Source organism: Callorhinus ursinus, unplaced genomic scaffold (assembly GCF_003265705.2).
Source record: "Callorhinus ursinus isolate GAN/ISIS: 27379988/994484 unplaced genomic scaffold, GSC_fseal_2.0 scaffold14, whole genome shotgun sequence".
Classification (NCBI taxonomy): Eukaryota; Metazoa; Chordata; class Mammalia; order Carnivora; family Otariidae; genus Callorhinus; species Callorhinus ursinus.
Genome location: NW_027397076.1, coordinates 35,058,391 through 35,084,448, shown reverse-complemented (window position 1 = coordinate 35,084,448; position 26,058 = coordinate 35,058,391). Strand labels below are relative to the sequence as shown.

Sequence of the window (26,058 nt, the reverse complement as noted above, 5' to 3'; positions counted from 1 at the left end):
AATATTTTTTGCTCTTTTTAATAAATTTAGTCTTTCCTCTAGCTTCTCAAACATATGAAATTCAGTTTAATAACTGTTTTAATCCTTGTGTAATAATGCTTTCATCTTTTTGGGTGATAAGCTGGGCCAAATCGTAGGGCTCACCTAATTTGTTTCTCATATTTGGAAGATCACTGTCTGCTGCTGGGTGCCTAGTGTCTTAAAAATTGTTTTATGTATTTTTTCCAGTTTTTTACTTGTGTCAGATGGGGTTGTAAATATGATCCCTGTTACTCTATCTTGATTGGGAATCAAAGTTCTATTTCTGTTTGTATTGTTTATTCTGCACCATCCCAGTAACCCAAACACAAAAACATACATTTACACACATGCTCCAATAATTTTGAGCTTCATTAGGATAAAGATTGCAAGTGTTTTTTGCTCATGATTATATTTTGAACACATAATGGGTTCTTAATACATTTTGTTGATTAAATGAATATATACATGTGTGTATAGTTACATTATTGTAGAATAAACACACATATTTAGGGACATGCTAGCTGCTTGTAAGCAACCCCTAAATTTTAGTGACTTCATCTAAAAGAAGTTAATTTTTATTTATTGAGCATTCTGCAGCAGATGCACATAGTTGATACACAGTTCTTTATGAAATAATTCAGGGATCTGTGTTTTTTCTATCATGGATCTTTGTAATCTTTTCAAATTTTATTGTTATCTGTACCTAACCAATGAGATGAAGGGAAAGGAAAGCTTGGAAAAGGCACACCTGTTTCTAAAAAGCCTTGGCTTAGAAGTGACGCATACTTTTGCTCACATTCCATTGGTGCAAACCAGTTTTCTGCTGATACTTATATGTGTGGTGGGCTGGGAAATGTAGTCCCTGGCTGGGCAATCACTCCCCGGCAAAAAATCCATACTGTGTATAGGGGGAATACCCATGTGATCATTGATTTTGAGGTGCAGGGATTCCAGAGATGATGTAGTTCTTCACTTATTTGGCCTTCCACAGGTCATTGCTGAAGACCAGTTTTGATGGACTTCTGAGGTAGAAGTTGGGCCTTAGTTTACCTTTATTAAAAGGTTGTTTCCTGGACTTTACCCCAGATTCTGCTGAAATAAAATTATTGTGTTGAGGCTTGAGGGTAATGCATTTTTAATAAACTCCCTTGTTCATTCTTGTATTTGCTAAGTGTGATACCTACTGGTATAATGTGTTACTTCCAATTTTTAATTATTTTTCCTTAAAAGAGAATGAAATAACTTGGAAAATAAAATTCAGTGGAATAGCTTGCAGCCAGATAAAGTCACTCAGAAACACATATCTGTGTCAAATTCATATTCAGCATGGTCCTACCAATTTTGTGGCCATGGATGTTCATAAACATGTACAATGTTCTTTCATAAACAGATATAGTTCTCTGTCATAGTACTAACAACATTGTACAAGGCCCTTTAGGGGGCAAAAATAAATTAGATTTGACCCTGTCTTTAGGTGTTTACTAGTTGGGGAGAAAAGACATGTATACATGGTCATGTTTCACTGATTTGAATTGTACATTTTTTTCCCATATTATCCATCATGACACTCATCATTGCCTACTTGTGTGTGAACTTGGTCTTAGTTGTTCATGTTGTGATTAAGACAATTGAATTATGTGAGTTGGGTTCTGTATTTGTTGGTCTTAATTACTGGCTTAAATAACTTCAAAATGACCTCACTATGATAGGACACTAAAACATAAAGGTATTAAAAAAAAAAATCAGCTTAAAAGAGTTCTCACTGTAAGTATAAAATGAAAATTCTAGTGAAAAAAAATTGTATCGTAGTTTCATTGACAGCATTTTTTCTTTCTTGATATAAAAATGTTTATCTTAAAAACCGCAGACTTAAGTTTGATGGAATATACTTGATCAGAGTCCTGATATTCTGTCTTGAATATCTCTCAAATTTCTTTTCTCTGGTACAACCACTCTAAATTTGTATCTATTGCCTAAAATACAGCAGTAATCAGTGAACTGTCTTTCTTTTCTCTAGTCTTTTTTTTTTTTAATTTTAAACCTCAGCAACCTCACCATACTTCAGAGTAACAGTTTTGAATTGCAAATCTGATTGTTGCTATCCTGTTTAAAATCCTTCAGTGACTTCCCATGGCCTTGAGATAATCTCCCCTTGTCTTTAAAGGAGGACCTGATTTCCAAGCCAGTGCTTTTTAGGATGGGCCATAAACCTAATTTTCTGGCATTATCTTTTTGTGGTGTACATCCCTTCTCATCATAAAACCTACTCTTTCCTTCCTCTACATTTGGTAAACTCCTACTTTTTCTGGTGTTTATACATCACTACTGTAGCCCTTATCAAATTGCCCTGTGAATCTGTTCAAAGATTTGCTACCCTCAGCAAGCTATTTGTAAAAATCATTAACTGGGTCTCACTCCTTTTTTGTGTCTCCAGCACCTAGATGAATGTCTGATGTTAACAGAAAAATTAACATTCTAGCAACACAAAATTAATGTTTGTTGGAGGAATGAATTTTCAATAACTATATTACAATATAAGATTCTGATCATGAAAAGTACAAATTCTAAAAAAAATATTCACATGAAATACAATTTCAACTTCATAGAGGTAGGTTGAGGATAGATCTCAAAGCATAGAGAGAAAGTAGTCAGATATTGATGGGGAAGAGATTAGACCAGACAGGTGGGCTCAGGCTGGGGAGTGAAACCAGTGAATCAGATCAGTTTAAATTCTAGCTTTAGAGTATGGATCTAGAGTATTTAGAGTATGGATTTCTCCCAGAAAACTCTGAAAAGGGAAATTGAGCACGTGTTGTCGAGGGCTTTTAGTATTTAGGGTGAGGCTTATACCACTTTGATAGATGATAGGGAGCTATTCAAGAATTTTGCCTTCATGAATGACATATGTATTGCTCTAACTGATTGTGCAGATTTCTCAGGGAGCAGTATCTTACTTGGTTTTGTAGCTTGAGGATTACCATAGTGACCACCTAGCAGGAAGTGTTGAATGAATTGACTTAGTTTCCATATGTAATTATAAAATAGTGCAATTTTAGAGTTTGAAAGAACCTAGCATTAAATTTATGCAGTTATAGATTTATAAATTAACTCAGGGAGAATTGGCATCTTTATGATGTCTTTCTACTCAAGAACATGGTATGTCCTTCCTGTTTGTTTAGGACTACCTTTGTGTTTTTGTATGTGGCAGTATCTTATTAAAGTTTTCATTTTGCATTGTGGTCTCAAGCATTATGAAGTTTTTTTGTTTTCAATGATTTTTGCCCTGTATTCTGTCTAGTCTGATATCAAGATTCAGATTCCTATTTTATTTTTATTTGTATTATATTTTTTAGTATATTTCTGTCCATTCTTTTATTTTTAATCTGTCTGAAGACACTTCGTTTTAGGTATGTCTCTTATCTAGAGCATAGAGATGGATTTTGCTTTTTTTAAGCCAATCTGAAAATTATTTTCTTTTTAATTAGGTGAGTTACATCTGTGCACATTTATTGATAAAGAAACATGCTATGTTTGTTTCTGTCACAGGGCTTTCAAATGTCTAGTGTGTGTCTACAGACCTCTTCCGATGTGCTCTGTTTTCTTTGTGTCCTCCTCTTTGGTGTTTTGGAAGGTTTGATTTCCATTCTAGTTGTTACCTTTCTTTAATCGAAGTTTGTCTATCTATCTATCTGTCTTGGCCTTTAGATACTGCCTTTGTGCCCTACCATAAGCAATACTAAACTTACCTAGTTACTGTTTTTCTCTTACATCATTTGATTGTAGTCAATTTATCTTAGTGTTAATCTCTATGCCCTTAGATATATTTAGGTTTATACTACTGGAGTTGTGCATCTCAAGTTATAGCCCTTTACCTCCCATTAATATTTAAGAAATTTATGAATTTAATTTCATCTTTCTCTTATAGTTTGTATGTGTTATTTTTATATTTCTAAAGCTTATAACATTTAAATAGCTGTTTTGTCAGCTTTATCCCTATTAAAAAATAGACTTTATTTTTTAGAGCAGTTTTAAGTTCATAGTAAAATTGAGAGGGTGGTACAGGGTTCCCATTCACTCTGTCCCCACATTTGCACAGCCCCTCAACACTATGAATTTTACACTTATTATAATTGATGACCGTAGATTGGCATATCATTATCCCCCCGAGTCCAGAGTTTATATTAGGGTTCCCTTTGTTGTATGTTCTGTTGGTTTTTGACAAGTGTATAATGACATGTATCAACCATTGTAGTATTATCCAGAATAGTTTCACTGCCCTAAAAATCCTCTATAGTCCATTTAGTCCTCCCCATCCATTAAATGCTAACAACCATTGATCTTTTTATGGTCTCCATAGTTTTACTTTCTCCAGAATGTCATATAGTTGGAATCATACAGGATGTAGCCTTTTCAGATTGGATTCTTTTATTTAATAATATGCATTTATTTTCCTCCATGTCTTTTCATGACTTGGTAGCTTATTTCCTTTTAATGAAGAATATTCCATTATCTGGATGTACTAGTTTGTTCATTCACCTGCTGAAGGACATTTTAGTTATTTCCAAGTTTTAGCAATTATGAATGTATAAACATCTGTATGCAGGTTTTTGTGTAGACATAAGTTTTCAGCTCTTTTGGGTAAATACTAAGAAGTGCGATTGCTGGACCGTATGGTAAGAGTCTGTTTAGTTTGATTAAAAAACGGCCAAACTGTCTTTTAAAATAGCTATGCCATTTTGCATTCCCAGTCGCAATGTATGAGAGTGCCTATTGCTTCCCATTCTTGTCAGCATTTGGTATTGTCAGTGTTCTGGATTTTGGCCATTCTAATCAGCGTGTATCATTGTTGTTTTAATTTGCATTTCTCTGATGACATATGGAATATCTTTTCATATGTGTATTTGCCTTCCCTATATCTTCTTTGAAGTGTCTGTTCAGATCTTTTGCCCATCTTTCAGTCAGGTTGTTTGTTTTCTTACTGTTGAGTTTTAAGAATTTGTATATTTTTTATAACAGTCTTTTATCAGATACATCTTTTGCAAATATTTTCTCCAGTCTCTGGCTTGTCTTTTCATTCCCTTGATATGCCCATCTTTTAGTTGTAGTTCTACAGTGAAATGTATTTGCTTCTCACCCCCAGTCCTTAGTGTTAAAGCTTCACCAGCTTCTTCTGGATTATGTGAATCTCTGTTCTTTACTCGATCACCGAGTCATGCTTAATACAAGAGATATTCTCTAGAGTTTTACAGGTTTATAATTCTTTGTCTCTGGCCTTGGACTTGAAGGACACTTTGGCTGGATATAAAATCCTCATTTCCCATTTTTTTGAGTATCTTCAAAATGGTATTCTGTTGTTTTCTAGCATAAGATGCTATTGACATTTAATACCAGTCTGATTGTCTTTACCTTATAGAGGTGACTTAGCTTTGCCTTTAAACTTTTTTATTATGGTAGCTTCACATATTTGTGTTTGTTTTCCATGTTTAAATGGATTGGATTTCCCTGGACTGTTAGGAGGAGGCTCCTGTGAAGGAGTAGAATAAACCCAAGATAGCTTTCTCAATTTTATGTTCAAGAGCTTTCCCTTCTGTTGTTATTGGTGTATCTGTGTAGCCACTTCTGTCTCTTGGAGGTAAGCTTTTTTCAAGAAGGTTTTCTCCTCTAGCCCAGTGTCTCTGTAAACTTTACAGGTTTAACATTATGTCTAGAAATGATATTTCTAGAAATAGAAGAAAAATACTTTTATACTACCTTCTGTGATCCGTTTGCTTTGGAACCTTGCCACCCTCTCTCTCCTTTGATGTCTGAGCCTTCTCTCTCTCCGTCTCCATTATTCCTGCCATGCAGTTTGGTTTCAGATTCCATGAATTTTCCCCTTGGGGTGGGCTGTGTCCTGGAAGGGTCTCTTTGCTGGATGCTCTGCAGTTTCTGAGAATTGAGGGCTTTACCGTACTGTTTGCTGCTTCAGGACTGCAAGTAGGGTTTCGTACTCCACCTGCAGCTTGGAGCCTGTGGAGCCCTTTTCCTTTTTCTCCATTTGTTCTCATATTTGTTCTCCCAGTTTCCACTAAGGTCAAGTCCTCTCTTTTGGGGTAAATGTAATGATTTTTGGGTTTTGAGGCTTCGTAGGATACCTCTGTAGTCCCTTCTGCTTCATGCTGTCCCTTCCGCATAGTTGCTGATCCCGCTGTCTTGGCAGTGTAGCCACGTTCTCTCGTAGTCTAAGATTTGTGGGGATTCCCTTACCTAGTGTTGTTGATGATGTGGTCTTTGGGTTCTTCTGATATTTCAGTTGGTATATTTGGTTTTCAGGAGTTGACTTGGGGGGATTCAAAAACTATGCTCCTATCACAAGTACAATACAACTAACCCATTATTTTATTAATGTAATTGTGACCAATATATAGGAAGCTTGGATTTTTTAATCCCAAAATTTGAAAGATTAATTTAGGGCAACATACAAAATTGCATATTATTTATGTCTTAAAGGATTTTTTAAACATCTACTTGATACCTTTTGAGAAGTCATGTATAAATGAGGGTGTGATTTTATTGTTAACATTTTTCTTAAAGTGCAAATATGTATCATTTGCCTCTGGTTGCAGTACTAAATGGGTATAGTCTCCTAGTGGAAATTTTAGACTAATTGCCATTTGGTACATAAAGTTATCTATGAGTGAACAAATTTTAAAGTAAATATGAAAAAACCCCACTGAGTTTTTATTGAAATGGATAAATGCAATTAAATTCCTTGCTTGATGGAAACAAATATGTTCAGAGAAAAGGGAAAAAAGAATGAAGTCATTTAATTGTTTATTTTCACATGTAATATATAATCATACTTAATCTTTGGATGTCTCATGGAAGAAACATGAAAATTTAATACGTGAGTTAGAATTATTTATAATTTTAGATTTGCCTGATTGTCTTCCACAGAGCAAGTGCTAAATGAACATTTTCAGTGTGAACATTGTAGGAGGGGAGAGTATTAATACTTTGTAATTTTATTAGTAAAGATTATATAGTCTGCTGAATCTAACTTCAAACTATGGAAATTCAAAATAAAATGATCGATTTCTCATAGGAACTGAAGTTAAAAGATGAAGAGTGTGAAAGGCTTTCTAAAGTACGAGATCAACTTGGACAGGAATTGGAGGAACTCACAGCTAGTCTGTTTGAGGTTGGTCTCTTTACGTCTTGGCCAAGAGCAACATCTTGATTTTTATATATTGATAGAATTGTTTTTTGAGGGAATCTTGGAAAAGATATGCTTAGCTTCACACATAATTTATAAGTCATCTAAGAAAAAGTAAATCTTTAAGAAATGTAGAGTCTACAACTTAAAATGATGGGAAAAGGAAAAGACCCTGTGGGCTACCAGTATCGGGGTTGTTTAAAAATGCCTATGTGGAAAGAAAGGAGGTAAATTTTAATTTTGTTTTTATCAAGTATTTAGGGCCTGCTTTAGGGTAATCTTATAATATGACTCCACAACAAAGATAGCAAGCCCTTGAGGTAGCTGAGAGATGATGGTTTGAGGATTGTTAGAAGGCACATCTACTTGTTAGAAGGCCCACCTGTTTATCTCCAGCCTGCCAACAGGACCACAGTTTCTGCCCAGCTTGAGCAGTGTTTCTCATGATGGGTGCCGTTGACATTGTCATTTTGTATTTCTGATGTTATAGTCAGGATTCTCCGGAGAAATAGAACCAATAAGATGTGTATATATACATACACAGTATATAGAAAGAGACTGATAATAATGGAATGAGCACAGGTGATTATGGAGGCTGACTATTCCCAAGATCTGCAGGGTGAGATAGCAGGCTGGAGACCCAGGAGAACTGATGGTGTAGTTCTAGTCCAAGTCCGTAGGCCTGAGAACTGGAGAACTCATAGTGCAGTTCTAGTCCCTAGAGTGACAGGCTTGAGACCCAACAAGAGCTGATGTTTCACTTGGAGTGTGAAGGCAGGAAAATTCTCTCCTACTCCAAGGGGATCAGCCTTTTTGTTCTATTTAGGCTGTCAGCTGATTGGATGTGGCCCAGCCACATTATGGAGAACAATCTGCCTTAGTTAACATACCAATTCAAATGTTAATCTCATCCAGAAACATCTTCATAGAAATACCCAGAATAATGTTTGACCAAATACCTGGGCATCCAGTGGCCTCGTCAGGTTGACACATAAAATTAACCATCATACTTGGCTTTGGCCCCAAAATGCTAGTCATACTCCTTGATCATTTTGAAAACTTTTATAAGTTGTAAACCTGGGAAGCGGGGAGAGGACAGTACTTAATTTGATTAAGAACCACTGTCATAGAATGCCCTTTTTGGGTTAAGACCTCGAGCCTTTAAAAGTGCCTTATTCAGGGGCACCTGTCTGGCTCAGTTGGTAGAACATGTGATTCTTGATCTTGAGGTCATGAATTTGAGCCCCATGCTGGGCATAGAGCTTACTTGAAAAAAAAAACAAAAACAAAACAAAAACGGTTCCTTGTTCAAAACAGTTGATGTGTTACTGGAATGACTACTGCCATTATCAATTGTCAATAATTTCTTTTTGGGGAGCCTGCTGGTTCATTCAGTAGAGCATGTGATTCTTGATGTCAAGGTCATAAGTTGAGCCCCATGTTGGGTGTAGAGATTACTTAAAAAAATAAAATCTTAAAAAGATGATAATACTAATTTTTTTTCCTCTAAAAATTTCTTTTTAAAAGTTTGTAGTAAAAGATTTTAGAAAATTTTCTTCCCCTTTTGTTATTTTTATTTATACAACATCTATTTCAGTTTTAGAGGTATGCATATTTTCTTACATAATTGTAATCCTAATATATTTTGTATTTTTTTTCTTCAAATAACATGTTTTCATGTTGATTTACCTGGTCATTGTCATGAGAGTCATAACCCACCAACTGCATATTACACCATTTCTATCATTACAAGTAACACTGTTAACACGTTACATGTGGGTTTCTTCAGATGTGGGTTTTCCATGCCCCCTCTGCTCCATGCCCCTTTGCCCTGTCCTCTGTCTTTTTTGGGGGGTCACTTTCTTTCATGAACATTTAAAAACTGATTATTATTTTGTTAGCTAGTCATCAAAGACTAGAGGACAAGAGCTATACGACTTATTACATTTTTGTTTGTAGAAGGCATAGACAGAAACCTTAGACTTTTCTTCCAGTATTGTCTGGCCAGAAGAGAATTTTATGATGATATATGGATACTAGATAAGAAAGCAAATATATTAAGCTTCTCACTGGCCTGCCCATAATTTTAGCCCTGCTTAGTTCCTCTTGTCTGCACTTGCACGTATATTCTGTTAGATGAAGTAGGAAGAAAACAAATGGGAGGAAACTTCTCCTTCTCCATAGCAGAATGTGAAGGACCAGAAATGCAGTTTTTGCAATAAGTGAAAAGGTATATCTAAAAAAAAAAAAGAAAAGAAAAAGGTTTTGGGCCCCTGGTCTATCCCCGACCTGACAATGGCTAATAGCGTTGACACTATATATACTTTCTGGGAAAGAAGTTACACTGACAAAAGATGATTTCAGTAATGAAGAAAATTGTATTCAGACCAGTTATTTATGAATTTTGTAAAAAGATGCTAGAAGTTTTTCTGTGGTCTGTTGTGTGTTCATGATCTCAGTTTCCCATTGTCTTATGAAAAGATTTTTTGCTTGTATTTTAGGTATATGTATATATAGTTTTTTAAGAATTAAAAATTATTTTGAATAAACACAATGTGTATAGCTTTGGTAAGCTTAACATGTAAATTCAAATTAGGAATTTGTTGTGTATGAATAATCTGGAATATAATTACATTTTGTAGCAAAGTTGGGTCTTAAAATTATATACAAGAATTCTAAAATTATATATATGTATGTGTGTGTATATATATTCCCACCTAGTGTGTCAGATTTTGAGATATATAAATATAAAAATATTTGAGATATATAAATATAAAAATGAAGTCAGGTGAAAGAATGCTTTACAAAGTAGTTTCATTTGACATGGAAAAGAAAAAGATAGGTAGCCTTAAAATTTTTTTCTTTTACATTTTGTCAGCCAGTTTTAGTAAATGTCTATGAGATGCCGAGTTTTCTCTTCATAATGTTATGAGGCATATAGAGCAAATTACTGTCATTCTATCTGTGAAGACAATGAGGCATAAAAGGTTGAGGAGCAATGCTGGGATTCAAATTCATAACCCTGATCCTTGCTTCAAGTACTATTAAAATCATAAGTGGTACTTCCGTTTGTCTCGGGCCACAGAAAAGGAGTCCTCATTGAGGCCTCTCCTTTATCCCACATTCACAAGGAAAATCTCGTGACAGTACCTCCAGAATGTAAGGCAAATCCGTCTGCCTTTTTACTGTGATATTGCTAACAGCATTTTACAAACCATCATTATTTCTTACCTAGACCAATAGATGCCCAACTTTTGTTGAGATCATGTACTCAATCTGTAAAAGAAAAATTTGAGCATGTACCTTTATTATGATGAAAATAAGTAATATTTATCGAGGGTTACCTATGTGGTAGGCACTGTTTTAAGAGCATATATACTTAGAAATTATATATATACACTAATGTGTTACGTAAGTTATAAAACAGTTTTAAAAAGCAAGTCAATAATACTAAGTTTTTTATTATAGCACAAAATTATTCTCACTAAAATATATTGTGTGTGTGTATATATTTAGTGAGAAGAGTATGTTTGATCATGTTACCTTGTTTTCGAAAATCTTGTTTTAACAATTTATGATTCAGATGAAGTTCTGGTCTAAATTCCTTTTTTTAAATCAGATGTAATGTGGCTGATAACTTACAAATATATGGATCCAAATGGAAGAAGTACATCTTTCCCTGTATGAAACCATTTTCCTCAATTTTCATTTCCATTGCTGGTTATGTGAAGGTTTCTCCAGAATACTCTGTAGTGAATTTGTCTTCTCTCATACCAACAAATTGTCTTTGCAAATTAATCAGAAGATGTTGAGTTTAAACATTATTTTAAAGAAAGAAAGAATTTGAAAAACACCTTCTTCGTTTGAATCCCTGCTTAACCAGATAGGAAGAAAATTCCATTTCCAAAGTCTGTAAGTGAATAGACATGAATGTTTATATAGAGGTCTGCAAACTACAACCTACAGGGCAGAACTAGCTTATGGCTACTTCTGTGCAGCCTTCTGAGCTAAGATAGGTTTTTGCATTTTTAAGAGGTTAGGGGAAAAAACCAAGAGTACTTTGTGACATGAAAACTGGAATTCAGATTTCAGTGATGATAAATGTTTGTTGAAATGGCCACATTCACTGTTAATGTGTTATCTGTGGCTACTTTCACACTTCAACAGAGACCGCTTGGCTCATAAAGCCCAAACTGCGTACTGGCTGACCCTTCACAGAAGAAGTTTCCTGACTCCTGGTATAGACGATACTTGTATCATCTTCACCTTTAGAATAACAGAGTGATGGAAAATTTTCACTTTTTTGGAATCTACTACTTAATGTCTTTTGTCAGTTTGCAAAATCCTGTGCGTTATCTTTTTAGTTACTACTTCTGCCTCATTTCTCATGCTCTCTTCTCTCCTCTTGAACTCCAGTTACGTGTAGGTTACACCTCTTCACTGTGTCCCTCATACCTCTAGAAGAAAAGTCACCCCAAATTCCAGCTCTCTTCTCTGGGTTTACATCTTCTCCTGGATATTGGTCCCCCGGTTCTTCACATTTTGTTAGCTCTCTAATGCTGTCAGACACATTTAAAAAAATTTTGTCCAGCTTCTCTAGTTGTTCTCCATGGGAGGTTTGGTCCAAGTTGCACAGTCCACTATTAAGGAAAGTAGAGTCCATTTCCAAACATTTAAACAAATAATCTCTCCTTAGCATGAGTTACTTTTGCATTTATAGTTGAAATGTCACTTACCCTGAAGGGTCAGATTAGATATGTTTACTATTTTGAAAATATCTGCCAAATAGTGATCTGTTGACATCCACTTGTCATCAGAGAAAAATTCAGCAAATCTGAAACATTTGTTATTTTAAAAAGAAAACCTCATTAAATTGGCAGCTCTTAAGGATTTTGATACAAGATAACCAGCATAATTGTGCATGGAAGATTTTCACACTTAATCTCATCTCATTATAAAGCATTGATAGTAAAGCATTTCTTATTTAAGCTAATGTGATCTGTAAATTCATGTTCATGGGCATATAAACAAGCCGCAATTCATTACTACTGTAAAAGCAAATGGGAGTGCCGCTGTCCGACTCTGATGTGGAGAATGTTTACTCTTCCACTGAACAGTTGATAGACTTAGTAAAGGTGCCATTGTCAAACATGTTAACGTCTTTGGAAACTGATTTCCTTCCTTCCAGCCAGCCAGCCAGCCAACCTCCCTCCCTCCCTCCCTCCCTGCTTCCTTCCTTCGTTTCTTCCTTTCCTTCCTCCCTCGCTCCCTCCTTCTCTTCCCTCTCATAAACTGTAAATTGAAGTTCTAACATACTTGTTCTTAAATCCCAAGGGATTATCTCAAGCACCCTGTATATGGTTCCAGTCCATCCTTAATCTTTTATGGGACTATTCCATACAGCAGAGTAATTTTTTAAAAATATAAGTAATTTCAGTGACTTTCTTCCTTAAAAGATCATAAGGTTTCATATTGCACTTACAGTAAAACCCAGAATTCTGAGTTGGATATTTTATTTGATTATTGGAATGTAAACTGAATGTAAGCTCCTTAAGAGACAGGGACCTTGTTTTTTTTCCCAGTATATTATCAACACTTGGAATAGTACCTCACAAAGAGATGTCATGAGTAAATTTTGATGAATAAATATAAAAAAAAAAGGAATTAAATACCTAGATGTCTAGTATTTAAATGGTACTGAAAAAATAAGACCTTATTAAAGGCTAATCTGTGATTTTCCTTTTTAGATTGTTCTGCATAGAATTGTCAATATCATTTCGTGAATGTTTTTATTGGAAGGTCTAAGGCTTCTCAGCTGTCATTGCTATAAACTGCAACATTATTGATGTGTTAATATTTTTACTTGTCCCTTCTGTGTATCTTTACTATGACTAATAATATGAATATATATATTGTGGCCAAATTACAGAAACCTGACTACAGAGAAGTTGGGTTTGACACGTGGGATATTTATTTTCCTTCATCACATTCAGTCTTTACACAAACATTGATCAGGATGATTGAATGCAACTTGGCTACATCAGTGATATTAGTACTAAAAGAAAGTACCTAACACCCTAATTCCTACCAGTTTACCTATCAGATGACAATTGCTATTTAAAGAGTTGACATTGAATATTTATTTTCAGGTTAAATTTTGGTAGTGTATTTTTGCTGTAGTCATAGACATTTGTTGAAAGATTTTTGAAAACAAAGGCTAAATACTTTGTTTCCAAAATTTGAGATTTCAACTTTTTCAGGAAGCTCATAAGATGGTGAGAGAAGCAAATGTCAAGCAGGCAGCCGCAGAAAAACAGCTAAAGGAAGCACAAGGAAAAGTAAGTTTTTGCTGCTTTAATAGTAAAAAAAATGCAAAATCAGTGATTACTGTTTTAAAGATACTTAAACATTTATTAGATTTTGTTCCTGTTGTAAACTAGGGCTTATTTTAGAAGATTTGGAAACTACAGGAAACTATAAATAGAAAGCAGCTACCACACAGATAAAATAGTGAACAGTCGGTGCTCATTTATATTAGAACCAAAGGATTTTTTTTTTGAAGATTTTATTTATTTATTTGATAGAGACACAGTGAGAGAGGGAACACTAGCAGAAGGAGTGGGAGAGGGAGAAGCAGGCTTCCCGCCGCAGGGAGCCTGATGTGGGACTCGATCCCAGGACTCTGGGATCATGACCTGAGCCGAAGGCAGACGCCTAACGACTGAGCCACCCAGGCGCCCTAGAACCAAAGGATTTTAAGTCTTGTGAATCACATGTATTATCAAAAGGATTATATAATCACATTTTAAAGTTAATATTTTTTAAGTCGCTGGGAAAAAAAAACCCACCAAACTGTTCCTAGATTTTTTTACTTTAGGAATGAACCACAACTATTCATAAGCTGTTTATATTTTGAAGATTTTGAACATTCACATGAATTATATGTTAGACATTTTGATAATTTTAAAAATTCCACTTCACATCATGAATAGCCTCCAAAACTAAGCCATATAGAAACATTAAACAACTTGGTTTCACTTTCTTTTTATTACTCCACAGCAAATACAAATTAAACTTACACATCGTCTTTGAAAGGATAGTGTTTTGACTAGATTGCTAGCATTTAGCTGCATCTGTCATAAAACATAAATTAGTACGTGGAACTATGTTGATTTCTTTTCAAGATCGATGTCCTTCAAGCTGAAGTAGCTGCATTAAAGACACTTGTCTTGTCCAGTTCTCCAACATCACCTACACAAGAGCCTCTGCCAGGTGGAAAGACACCTTTTAAAAAGGGGCATACAAGAAATAAAAGTACAAGCAGTGCTATGAGTGGCAGCCACCAGGACCTCAGTGTGATACAGCCCATTGTAAAAGACTGCAAAGAGGTAACTCGTCAAGGACTGTCCCCTCTGACTCTGTTGATACTTACTAATTCTCATCACTGAGGTGTCAGTTGTGATTTTTGCCAGCAAAATTTTTAGTACAAAATATGCAATATTAAGATGGGGGAGGCTTTATCTAGAGCTGGCTGCTTTCAGGGAATCTTCAGTTCCATTCTCTACTTGGCTGACCTTGGAGTTACCTGCTGGAAACTTGGTAAGTTTCTTAACCTTGATATTTCATTTAGGGAGCAAACTGTCATGTGTTGTATAAAGGAGAGTGGGTGGCTTTAATGATCTGGCTAGTCAGAATTTATTGGTAAGATACTCTAACAATATGAATATAAGAAATGTGTGAAAATAAGGTGATTTTCTTGAACAGTACATTGCTTTTACTTAAACTCTGGGGGAGGTAGAGTTTTATATCAGTAAGAGGGTCTTGAGTTAATTCAGATAATTAAGCAACAAAAAGTAGAACTAATGGTAGCCTTATCATTTTTAAAAGATGTGTTGTGAAGGTAACTGAGATGCTGTGGAGATATTTTGAGCTGTTTTTAGTAAAAATTGTATAATTATAAAATATTTTTTCATTTTATCATTGCATGCTATGAGAAAGCATTTCCAAGGGGATTGATCATGGAGCCCTTCCCTCTTTTTTTTCCTGAAAAGCTGTATTTTACATTGTTGTATTCAGGTTCATCATTGATCTTTAAGAAGCTGAATCTGCTCATTTGGTTAAGTTTTTGTGTGGAAGCCAGGATTTTATTAAATTGAATAATCAAGGTCATTACTTACTTTAACTGAATTGGATTTTGTTTACTTATTAATAAAAAAGGTGCTAGTGAGAGAGAAGTTCAATACGTGGCCAAATCTGAATGTGACAGAATCTAAAATCCATGTTGGTGTTAAATATTTCAGAAACTTTTTTTAGTCATAACTTTAATTTCTTTGAATTTAATTAGCATTTTTAATTGCTTGGTACAACTTGTATTTTGCTGCAGTTTCTCAGTGTGTATGATTATATGCCTTGTTTTCTGTTGTTTACACTAACAAAATTTAAATGTTTTCTCATGGGACATTTTAAAGTTTTGTTTTTAATTTATGAGGTCTCACGAAATATGAATAGGCAGCAAGCAACTTCAGAATAACTTTCTGCTTTTCAGATATATTCTGTATTCTAATGTTTTGTGAAAACTTATCAAAAAGTTTTATTAGACAAAGGACACACATAAGGTTGACCTGTGTAAGCCTTAGAAAAAGGTAAAACATTTGGAAAGAAAGTGAACCATGTCCATGTTTCTGTAGAAAATGTGACAGGCAGTCAGAAACGACATTTGCAGCATAGCTTCTGAAAGCACTTAAAACACACGTTTGTGCAAGTGCACACGCACACACACGCACACGCGTTATGCAAGGCTTTGTGATCGAGTCACTTAGACACGAATTTGAACTTTTACAGGTGTCTTGATCTGTAACCTCGGGCAAGTTATTTACCTCTCTAAGCCCTAGTTTTCTCATCTAAAAAAAAAATGAAGATCATAGTGTCTGTCTTGCTCGGCTGTGAGGATTAAGTGTCTGTGGAGCGCTTGCCAGTTCCTGGTGCAGGGTCAGCTCTTAATAGTTTAAATGACTGCCTTTGAACTAGAATCTTTCCGTAGAGTACCACTTACCTGCCTTGGGGTTTATGTCCATTGAAGCGTAAACTTTACAAAGAAAATGAATTTGGAAATGTAAGTATTATTTGTCTGCTGTTTTTTTTAATCTTTTGCCTTTAGTTTTGATTCAAAAAATTTATGGATTGGGATGAAAAAAATTCACGCTGAAGTTGCCATTATACACCTTAAAAGAAAGTCTGTAGGAAAGCTCAGATACACTCAGCCTTTTATTACCATCATGTGAATCACCGGCACGTGAGGTTAGGCTCTCCTAAAGGCCATAACTGCGGTCAGGGTATCATTTATGGTGTGCCCAGCTCTTCTGGGTGAGAGTGGCTTAGGGCTGCAGGAGGATGAGGGGCACTGCCGTGAGTGGGCAGCCGGGGGCAGGTGTGGCTCTCTATGTGACAGGTAGGATTGAGCTAAGTAGAGGGCATCTGGAGGGAAGAATACTTGGGGAAAATTTATTAAAGGGAGGAGGGGAAAAGAGGAACAACTGGAAGAGGGACTAGGAAGATGGGTGCCAGCCTGCATTATTGTTGGTCATTCAGACAGTCGCTGTGCCAAAATGTATCTTAATAAGTGTGTTTTAAGATAGGTTAGGAGATTATATATGTGCTGCTTTTAGTCTTGCTGCTTATATAGTAAACATTTTCAGAGTTCTTTTGAAAATGCCCTCAGGTAATAGCAGAACAATTATTGTCATTTTTGACCCAAACTAGGTTTCACAATTTAGTCTCCATTTATTCAGACACTCTATTTAATTAACTTGGCTCCAGATTACTTTTTGATTATTTTCAGGAAAGACTTCTCATCACTTGTTTTATATTCAGAGAAGTGTGCACATGTGCTTTAGAGGAGCTCTAACATTTTTGGGGAGTGGGTGGGGATCAAGGTAGATCATTGGACACCATAGTAGATCCATTGAAAAGAGCTAGTCAGTCATTTGGGGTTTGGATTTTTTTTTAAAAAAGTTGGTACCATGTTTTGTAACTCATCAAGAATGGTTCAGTTCATTATTTTAAATGAAGAAGATTTCTTTTTCAGTAATGTTTATATTAGGTTTTGGTTTTATAAAGTGATTTTATGTTTGTACCTTTAAAAAGATTTTGTGTTTTCTTTTGGTTTGTTTGTCAGGCTGACTTATCTCTGTATAATGAATTCAGATCTTGGAAGGATGATCCTACAATGGATAGATCATGTCCTTTCTTAGACAAAATTTATCAGGAAGATATCTTTCCATGTTTAACATTCTCAAAAAGTGAGGTAATTTTTTTTTAATTTTAATAGTAATACATTAAAGTTGTTCCTGTACCTTTTGCTAAATCATGTTTATATATTTTCTCTTACATGAATAAGTTATAATAACATGTCATGTTTTATCATTTTCTCCATTCCAAACAAAGATCACAATCATTTCTTGGCATTCAGTTACTGAACATCTTTGCTTAACTTGAGCAGAGGCTCATTCCCAGTGAAGTATGTGTTGCACCAGAGTGAAGTAGTAAATGTGAATCAGGGGTCAGGCTTATTTCTTGATTCTCGGTCTGAGGTTCAGTGTTAGGGAAATTCTGTACACTCCAAGGCGTTTATTGGGTTTATCTGTACATGACAAAAAATCATATTTAATTTCTTCATCTTTAAAACAGGAAAAAAAATGCCTTCCTTATGTCACAGGGTTGTTAAGAGGATGAAATGAAGTGAATTAAGTACATACAAAAACTTTTAAAAAATACAAGGTACTATACAAATGTAAAGTCATCATTTTAATTTGTTCTTACATGTAGAAGGCTTGTCTATAAATACCCTGTCAATCACTGTTTAAGAAATGTAATCCTAAGAATCTTATGTTAAGTCTGTAGAAGATTTAATTTTAACATTACTTGTAAGGAGAAGTTAAAATGGACAGTAAGACACTTTTGATAGGTACATGTTATTCATTGTGGCTCTGTGTCTGTTTTTGGGTAGTCCATTTCCAGATTAGTAGTCTTGCCCGACTGAAGAAATTTGCCGGTTTCATCTATTGTTGATCAGTTGCTACCATCTCCATCTGGGCATTTAATATTTGATAATCCAGCTAGTTCTTTGTAGGTCACTCTTGTGCACATAAATACAAGTTCAGAAAATACATAGCTGTAATTGTATATATTGCTGTGTTATGAATGACCAGTATTTAAAAATATGTATAAATTTAGCAAATAAAACATTAGGGTATTCATTTTGAAGTGGCATTAATAATGGATGTGAATTGTGGGTAAGAGATGGACAGATTGGAATTAATGCCCTCAATCCTCTTCTAAATAATGAGAAAAGTTACTTAGCTATAACTGAATTGCCTTTCATAACGATATTTGAATTATAAAGGAATTCAAACCAAGATTATGTAATTTCTTTTTCATTGGCCTAGGACCAAACTAGTGGAGCTTGGGGAAAGAATCATTTTTTAAAATCCAGTTTACTGTAGAATGCAATTTTAATATTCTTATGCCAGCATAGTATCTGATACTTTGTTTTTTTGAAGTTGGCTTCAGCTGTTCTGGAGGCTGTGGAAAACAATACTCTAAGCATTGAACCGGTGGGATTACAGCCTGTTCGATTTGTGAAAGCTTCTGCAGTCGAATGTGGAGGACCAAAGTACGTTTTCAGAACCATGTCTTGTGGAAGACACTGAGTTTTAAAAATTTTATATGTTGTAAATACTTAGTTTTTCTAGTTTTAAATGTGATTAAATTTCTTGTTAGCTTTCTGTTTAGTTTGTGCAGCCTAAAGACAAATCCTCAGTGTGAGATATAGTATTTCAAATTTATCATCAAAGGAGAGCCCTTTTAATTACAAAAATATACATATATTTTGGACTAGGTATTAGAAATATTTTTTTATACCATATGTTGTGACTCATTCAATTCATAAAATCAGCTTAGTGGGTCATAAGCAGAATTTTTGTTTATTATACATACATATAGGTTTTGGTGTAAAATATTTCTTCCTGAGGGTTGCCACTAAAAATAGTTTGGGAAGATAGTGAATTAGACCAGGTCTTATCAAGCATGAAAACAGGGTGCCAAAAAGACTTCTGTAATCCTCCCCTTTCATTCTGTCATATAAAGGATTCTCACTTTGGTAAATAACCAGTTCTATCTTTCATACATGACAGACACTTGGCAGTTATAAACCTTCAGAGGTAAGACTCCCATATTTCATAGCAGGGCAGGCTTTTTACTCTCCAGTCCTAGGAGGAGGAAAGACTGAAACCAGTGGTTCCTAGAACTTTTGGCAAAGCTGTTTGCGAAGTGACGGAAAGAGTTGGAGGAAGCTGTTTAGTTGGTGTTAAGAACTAGGTCTGTATAGGGGACTGGAAAGTCTGAGAAAGCTCCTAGAAAGCAGGAATTGACTCCTGTCTGGGTCATAGTAAAGGCAGAAGAGAAAAGGTCTGACTGAGATGAACTAATAGGTCTGTGTGAAAGCCTGTTGTAGGAGTCATGTGGTTCTTCCTGATCACACAGTGTTAGTGTTCAGGTAGCTGTCTGTGGGGAGTACCTGGTCACATGTTTGCTTTCTGAGCCAAACATCCGCCACACTCCTTCCATGCCATGACTGTGGCACAGTGCCCTCTGAATCTAGGGGAAGGGATTTACAATTTCTAAATTCTGCTCCTTTGGGGCACCTAGGTGGCTCAGTCAGTTAAACGTCTGCCTTCAGCTCAGGTCATGATCCCAGGGTCCTGGGATCGAACCCCACATCAGGCTCCCTGCTCAGGAGGAAGCCTGCTTCTCCCTCTACACTCCCCCTGCTTGTGTTCCCTCTCTCGCTGTCTCTGTCAAATAAATAAAATCTTTAAATTCTACTCTTTCCACAAGCTCCCGAATATTTTTATTCTGATCATCAGTGATAACAGTTTTTGTGCTTTTAAGGTCTCTGTATACCTTACTTTAAATATAGTATATAGCAGTTTTTATTATAGAATTTTAAATTTCTACTTGCATTATATAAAACACATGTGCAAATATCAAATGATGACAAATGAGGATATCAGTTAGTGGATTTATATAGTATTTTAGTAAAATAATCACATAGATTAGGTTTAGGGAACAGTTTAGGTAGTTTAGGGATATTGTGCTTAAAGGAATGGGGTTAGATGCCAAGGTGTTTGGAGTACATGTTGGAGAAACTTCAGGAAGATGTTCTCTTCTCTGAAATGTGAAGTTCGGCCCTGGCCAAGGCTCTCATGGACTAGGTGGGGAAGATAATCACAATGTGAATGGCACATGCTGTAGGAACTTTGGGGAAGCCAAGACCCATCCCGTGGGTGGTGATCAGGGGTGTTCTCGGAGGAAAATCTGATCTGGGTTTTTGAAGCAGGAGTGGAATTTGGGTAAAGAAGAGTACATACGACTGAAGGCCTGGAAACAAACTGTGTTCAGAGGCTGGTGAGTGTATGGAGGGAAAGATACGACAAATCTGAAGAGAACTTTGGAGAGGAAGAGATTCAGGTGGGGATGGTAACAGGAAAGGAGTTAAAGATGGCCGACTGGAAGAATGGTGTGACATTTCGGAACTTAGTGGGAAGGGCTCTGGTTTGGGCAGGTCTAGATTTAGACAATGTTGACATCACCAAGTGAAAATGCCAGGTAAGGGTTTAAAATCTGGGGACTAGAGCTGCTAAGAGGTACTGAGGAAGTGTAGCATGTTAACAGAACTCTGGCCTTGGAGATCAGAAGACTTGACATTGAACCTTAGCTGAAATAAGAATGTGTTGGCCGTGACAGTTCAAAGATGGCTTTAGAAATGAGGTAAGAAACACTTTCATTATTTCAGAAGTTGATGCTTAATACGACTTTAGCAAAGCCCTTTCAAAATTAGAATACTAGACAGATAGGTATATGTCTTTTTCCAGAAGAGTAGTGTATACATTGATTTTTATCAGTTAAGTGCTTACTTTTCCTTCTTGTGTAAATTGTACTTTTGGAAGTTCCAAGGACTTCCAACACTTGTGCCATTTTTTAATTTCTTGATCTTCTATCCTTCCTAAGCTAGTAGTGTTTTAAAAATATTGTTGTAGATCATTAAAGGAATTTTCTAAGAAAGGAACAATGAAGCAAACTTCCTTTGAAAATATGAGAATTCTTTTGTGGTCGGAATGGCCATCTCCAAAATTATCCTATTTATAAAGTTTCTTTTTTTTAAGATTTTATTCATTTTAGAGACAGAATGAGTGAGCGTGTGAACTGGGGGAGGGAGAAAGAGGAGGAAGAGAGAAGAGAATCTCAAGCAGACTACACCCTGAGCATGGAGCTTGACATGAGGCTCAGTCTTACAACCCTGGGATCATGACCGGAGCTGAAACCAAGAGTCAGACGATTAACCAACTGAGACACCCAGGCACCCCCAGAATCATCCTATTTTAAATACACAGTCTCCATTTGTTTTCTTAATATGGGGGCACATTTGTATCATTTCTTTTAAGTATAGCTGAAATTTAATGTTCATGTAACATATTTTTCTTTGTAATTTATAATGTTATTTATTGGGTGCCTGGGTGGCTCAGTTGGTTAAGTGACTGCCTTCGGCTCGGGTCATGATCCTGGAGTCCCAGGATCGAGTCCCACATTGGGCTCCCTGCTCAGCAGGGAGTCTGCTTCTCCCTCTGATCTTCTTCCCTCTCATGCTCTCTCCCTACCATTCTCTCGCTCTCTCTCAATAAATAAATAAATAAAAATCTTTATAAAAAATAAAAAAATATAATGTTATTTATTTATTTTTTAAGATTTTATTTATTTATTTGACAGAGAGAGTGCACCAGCAGGGGGAGCGGCAGGCAGAGGGAGAAGCAGACTCCACACTGAGCAGGGAGCCTAATGCGGGACTCGATCCCAGGATTCTGGGATCATGACCTGAGCCAAAGGCAGATGCTTAACCAACTGAGCCACCCAGGGCACCCCCTATAATGTTATTTAAAATCCTGTTGGCCACTTTATTTTAGTTACAGCTGTACTCATTTTGGCTTGATAGTGCATGGTAGTTGTATTCAGCCATGGTCCTAGCTTAGGAGGGTAATAGCTGGGCTGCTTCACAGTCTGCCCTGATAGACAAGCCAGCATCACTGTATTGAGCAGTAGAGTGACGGCTGGCTCGTCACTTAACCAACAGTCATTGAATATCTGGTGTGTACCAGGCACCTGCTCAGTGCCTGGCAGTTAAAGTTGAATTAGATACAGTCTCTGCCCTTTAGAGACTGATAGCCTCATTCCAACCAGAAAGCCATCATACCAAGTCTGAGAGTCTGTGGTAGTGTGCAAACAGAAAGGATGGTATGTCTGAATATAGTGCACCCCTTATATAATTATTGAGAGTCAGTATTTTTGTAAGGTGGCTTATTCCTTTGTATTTCTCAGGCCCGTGTGCATCTAGAATAGTGCCTGGTATGTACTAGGTCTCAAATATTTGTTGTCTTAGTATGAAACTTCTACAGAAGGTAGGAGCAGAATGCTTTCAATTTTATTTTATGTTTTTTAAAGATTTTACTTAATTATTTGGCAGAGAGAGACACAGCGAGAGAGGGAACACAAGCAGGGGGAGTGGGAGAGGGAGAAGCAGGCTTTCCGCTGAGCAAGGAGCCCCATGTGGGGCTGGATCCCAGGACCCTGGGACCATGACCTGAGCCAAAGACGCTTAACGACTGAGCCACCCAGGCACCCCTTTCAATTTAAAAAAACTAAAATTTTGTCATTGTTTTACAGAAAATGCGCTCTAACTGGCCAGAGTAAATCCTGTAAACACAGAATTAAATTAGGGGACTCAAGCAACTATTATTATATTTCTCCTTTTTGCAGATACAGGGTAAGTAACTGAACCACTTTGATAGGAACAAAACTCATTTTGATATGAGAAGTTTGACTATGACTTTTTCCCTTTCGGCCTAGATCACCTCTGTATGTAACTTTTTTACATACATTCGATATATTCAGCAGGGGCTCGTGAAACAGCAGGATGGTGAGTGTTCTTCATTGGTTACAAAATATTTACATAAACCTTCAGCAAAAAGTATAGAACACAGTAGTAATGCTCAAATAAACTTTATTATTGGTACATTCATATTGAATCTCTCATAGTTATAAAATGTATGGAGGATTTGGGAACTAATGTCTTTTAAAATGTATTTAACCCTTAAAACTGCCTCATTTTACTCTGATAGGAGTTTTAAGCAGAATCAGTTGTAACTCTTAAGGGTAGTATATTGATAAACCACATGGCGAAAGGGGAGTAAAAAGCTTATTGAAATTGCTCCTAAGAAATAAAAATGAGTAAGCTCTAGACATGGTCAGATTTATTTTATTGCTCTAACAATAATTTTTTCTGTATTTTGTACTTTTACATGTGAATTAATAAAGCAGTGATGAGGATAGGTCCGAATGGAATAAAGATTACTATATTCTGAATCAGCTGAAACATATAGATGATATATCCGAGAGAGCCAACCTCATGCAAGTGTTTGAATATTTTTAATATAGTCTTTCATGTTTACTGATGATTCTGAAGCCAAATGTCTTAAATGCCAGGCATGAGAATGAATATGGCCCAACAACTCCAAAGCAGTGTTTCTTGAATACACGTGATTGTTTTAAAACAAGTAGCAGATCCTAAGCTAGGGATAAGTCCATACCTATTTTGTATTTGAAGTTGTAGGAAATTTCCTATTCATATTTTTTCAGGGACTGAAAGTAGTTTTATATTTAAAAACTAGAAGGAGCCTGCTATCTTCCACCATGTAAACCAGTGAATCTTAATTCTGTGGAAAGGTTAGTCATGCTGATAAAAACTTAATTTAGCATTTCAAAGGTCTGGTATGTTGAGAAGAGTTATATTTATTTAGAATCCCATATAATTAGATTTTTAATGCCTAAAAGAATGAGAGTGAAACCTCTCAATGTTGAATTTCAAAAGGCTGAGTAGCATAACGTAGTCTTTAAAGTGTACAATACTTTTTATGACTTTAATAAAATTGAAATATTTTTGAATACCTGTTGGTGGATAATAAATAGGATTTAAGCTACAGAACAGATGATTTACGTTAAGTTAAATTGTCAAGTGTGTTTTTTCTCCTTGTTAAAATAAGTTTTTGTAGGGAAGATGAAAGATAATCTCCTCTATGAAAATAGGGAGAAACTGTCATGAGTAGTACTGGGGGTGATGGTGATAAAAGTGGCCTCTTCTCTGGTTTCTGTTACTCTTCCACTTCATGGTACTTGTTACATTTCATATAATGTGTGGGTTTGTAGAGATAAATATTACTAATTTTAAAATATGTGTATTATCCATGCCTTGTGCCAAAAAGGACTTAGGGCAGCTAAATCTAAAGCAGGGTTTCTGAAGCTTGGTACTATTAACATTTTGAGCTGGATAAACTTTGTTGGGGGCGGTTGTGGGGGGGTGCTATCTTGTACATTGTTGGATGTTTAACACCATTGCTGAGCTTTACTCAGTAGATGCCAGTAATGAAAAATGTATCCAGACGTTTTGTCAGATGTATCCTCGAGGAAAGAAAATCTCCACTGGTTGAAAACCACTGATCTAAATCAATCTCTAATCTGGTGATATGTCAAAGGAAGACTTTTTATCTGAAATATAAAGCCAACTTTTTTCCACTTACAGGGAGGGCTTGCCAAAGTAGAGATAATGCCTCTACATTTATTTTTATTTCTAATTTGAGCCACATACAAAACCATTTTCTCGGTTATTTCTCAAAAAGAATGTTACTGAGTTCCCTGGACTGTCTTTTGTTTTCCATTTTTTCCTGTTTTACTCTGTGTTGGTGTTAATAAACAGTGGAATGGCCAAGATGTAGCAAACTAACGTAAGAAGACCCCTAAGTTAGAATAATTGAGGATTGAGTGTAATTACTTAAAACGGCAACATGATCGCCGTTTACTCAGGGCACTGAAGCAGATGCTGCTGGGCTAAAGCGGTCATGGATGTATCTAACAAATAGGTGAATATTGTTCATTTATTGATAAAACTGGTATGCTCACAAATACCTGAAAAAATTTCTGTGAATTAGCAGTAAAATGGTGAGGCATTAGGTATGTCGTTAGGAAATGCCCAGTTGGCACTTCAGCAAATGTTAAATTTTAAAAACAGCTAAAAAATAATTAAAATGATACTTTATGATTTACGTGTCTCCTTTTCTATTTGTATAGTTGATCAGATGTTTTGGGAAGTTATGCAGTTGAGAAAAGAGATGTCATTGGCAAAGCTGGGATATTTCAAAGAGGAACTCTGATGCTCTGCCTGGGACCATGCATGAACCTCCCTGAATACCTGGAAAATGGCTGAATATTTTTATGGTTACTTGATATTTATTTCCAAGGAGTGGGCCCAAGACGTTTTCTCTCTTTTGCAGATTACACTAAGAAGTACTGTGATTTCTTTTAAATTGACCTCTGCTGTGTCTGCTTACTCTCTAGTTGAACACACTATAAAGAATTATAGGTGTACTAGTGATTGTAATTTAGAGTTGCAAAAAAAAAAGCTAAATAAAATACGTCAGTGTTAGATTGAATATGTTTTTGCTTTCTCTTCTAGCTCTGACATGGCATGTAGGGTAAACTGAATGTATTGAATTACAGTTTTCAAACTGCACAGCAGCCTTTGAGAGGCAAGGAAGAAGGCTAAGCAGACAGGATCAGCTCTGTCCCCCTGCAAGAATGGCTCTATTTTTGTCTGTTTTGTAGATTGGGCTTCAAAGAAGGATTTTATTTAAAGAAGGCAAAAAGAAGAAACCAGAAAGTGCTTAATCTCTCCATCTAGA

At 35.9% G+C, this 26,058-nt stretch overlaps 1 protein-coding gene across 3 annotated transcripts in view; it reads left to right on the top strand.

Moving 5' to 3' along the window:
- Positions 1-25,809, top strand: part of RAB3IP (RAB3A interacting protein) — a 44,371-nt gene extending 18,562 nt beyond the window's left edge. For 2 of the 3 annotated variants that reach the window (XM_073900676.1, XM_073900675.1), the window contains exons 4-12: positions 7,106-7,201; positions 13,477-13,554; positions 14,401-14,604; positions 16,257-16,328; positions 17,391-17,519; positions 18,775-18,887; positions 22,991-23,090; positions 23,174-23,243; positions 25,448-25,809. In XM_073900676.1, coding sequence (XP_073756777.1) covers positions 7,106-7,201; positions 13,477-13,554; positions 14,401-14,604; positions 16,257-16,328; positions 17,391-17,519; positions 18,775-18,887; positions 22,991-23,090; positions 23,174-23,243; positions 25,448-25,530 — 945 coding nt within the window. In that variant the 3' untranslated portion in view covers positions 25,531-25,809. The remainder of the gene's footprint in view (positions 1-7,105; positions 7,202-13,476; positions 13,555-14,400; positions 14,605-16,256; positions 16,329-17,390; positions 17,520-18,774; positions 18,888-22,990; positions 23,091-23,173; positions 23,244-25,447) is intronic. The other variant, XM_025883396.2, reaches the window with a different exon arrangement.
- The last annotated feature ends 249 nt before the right edge of the window (positions 25,810-26,058 follow it).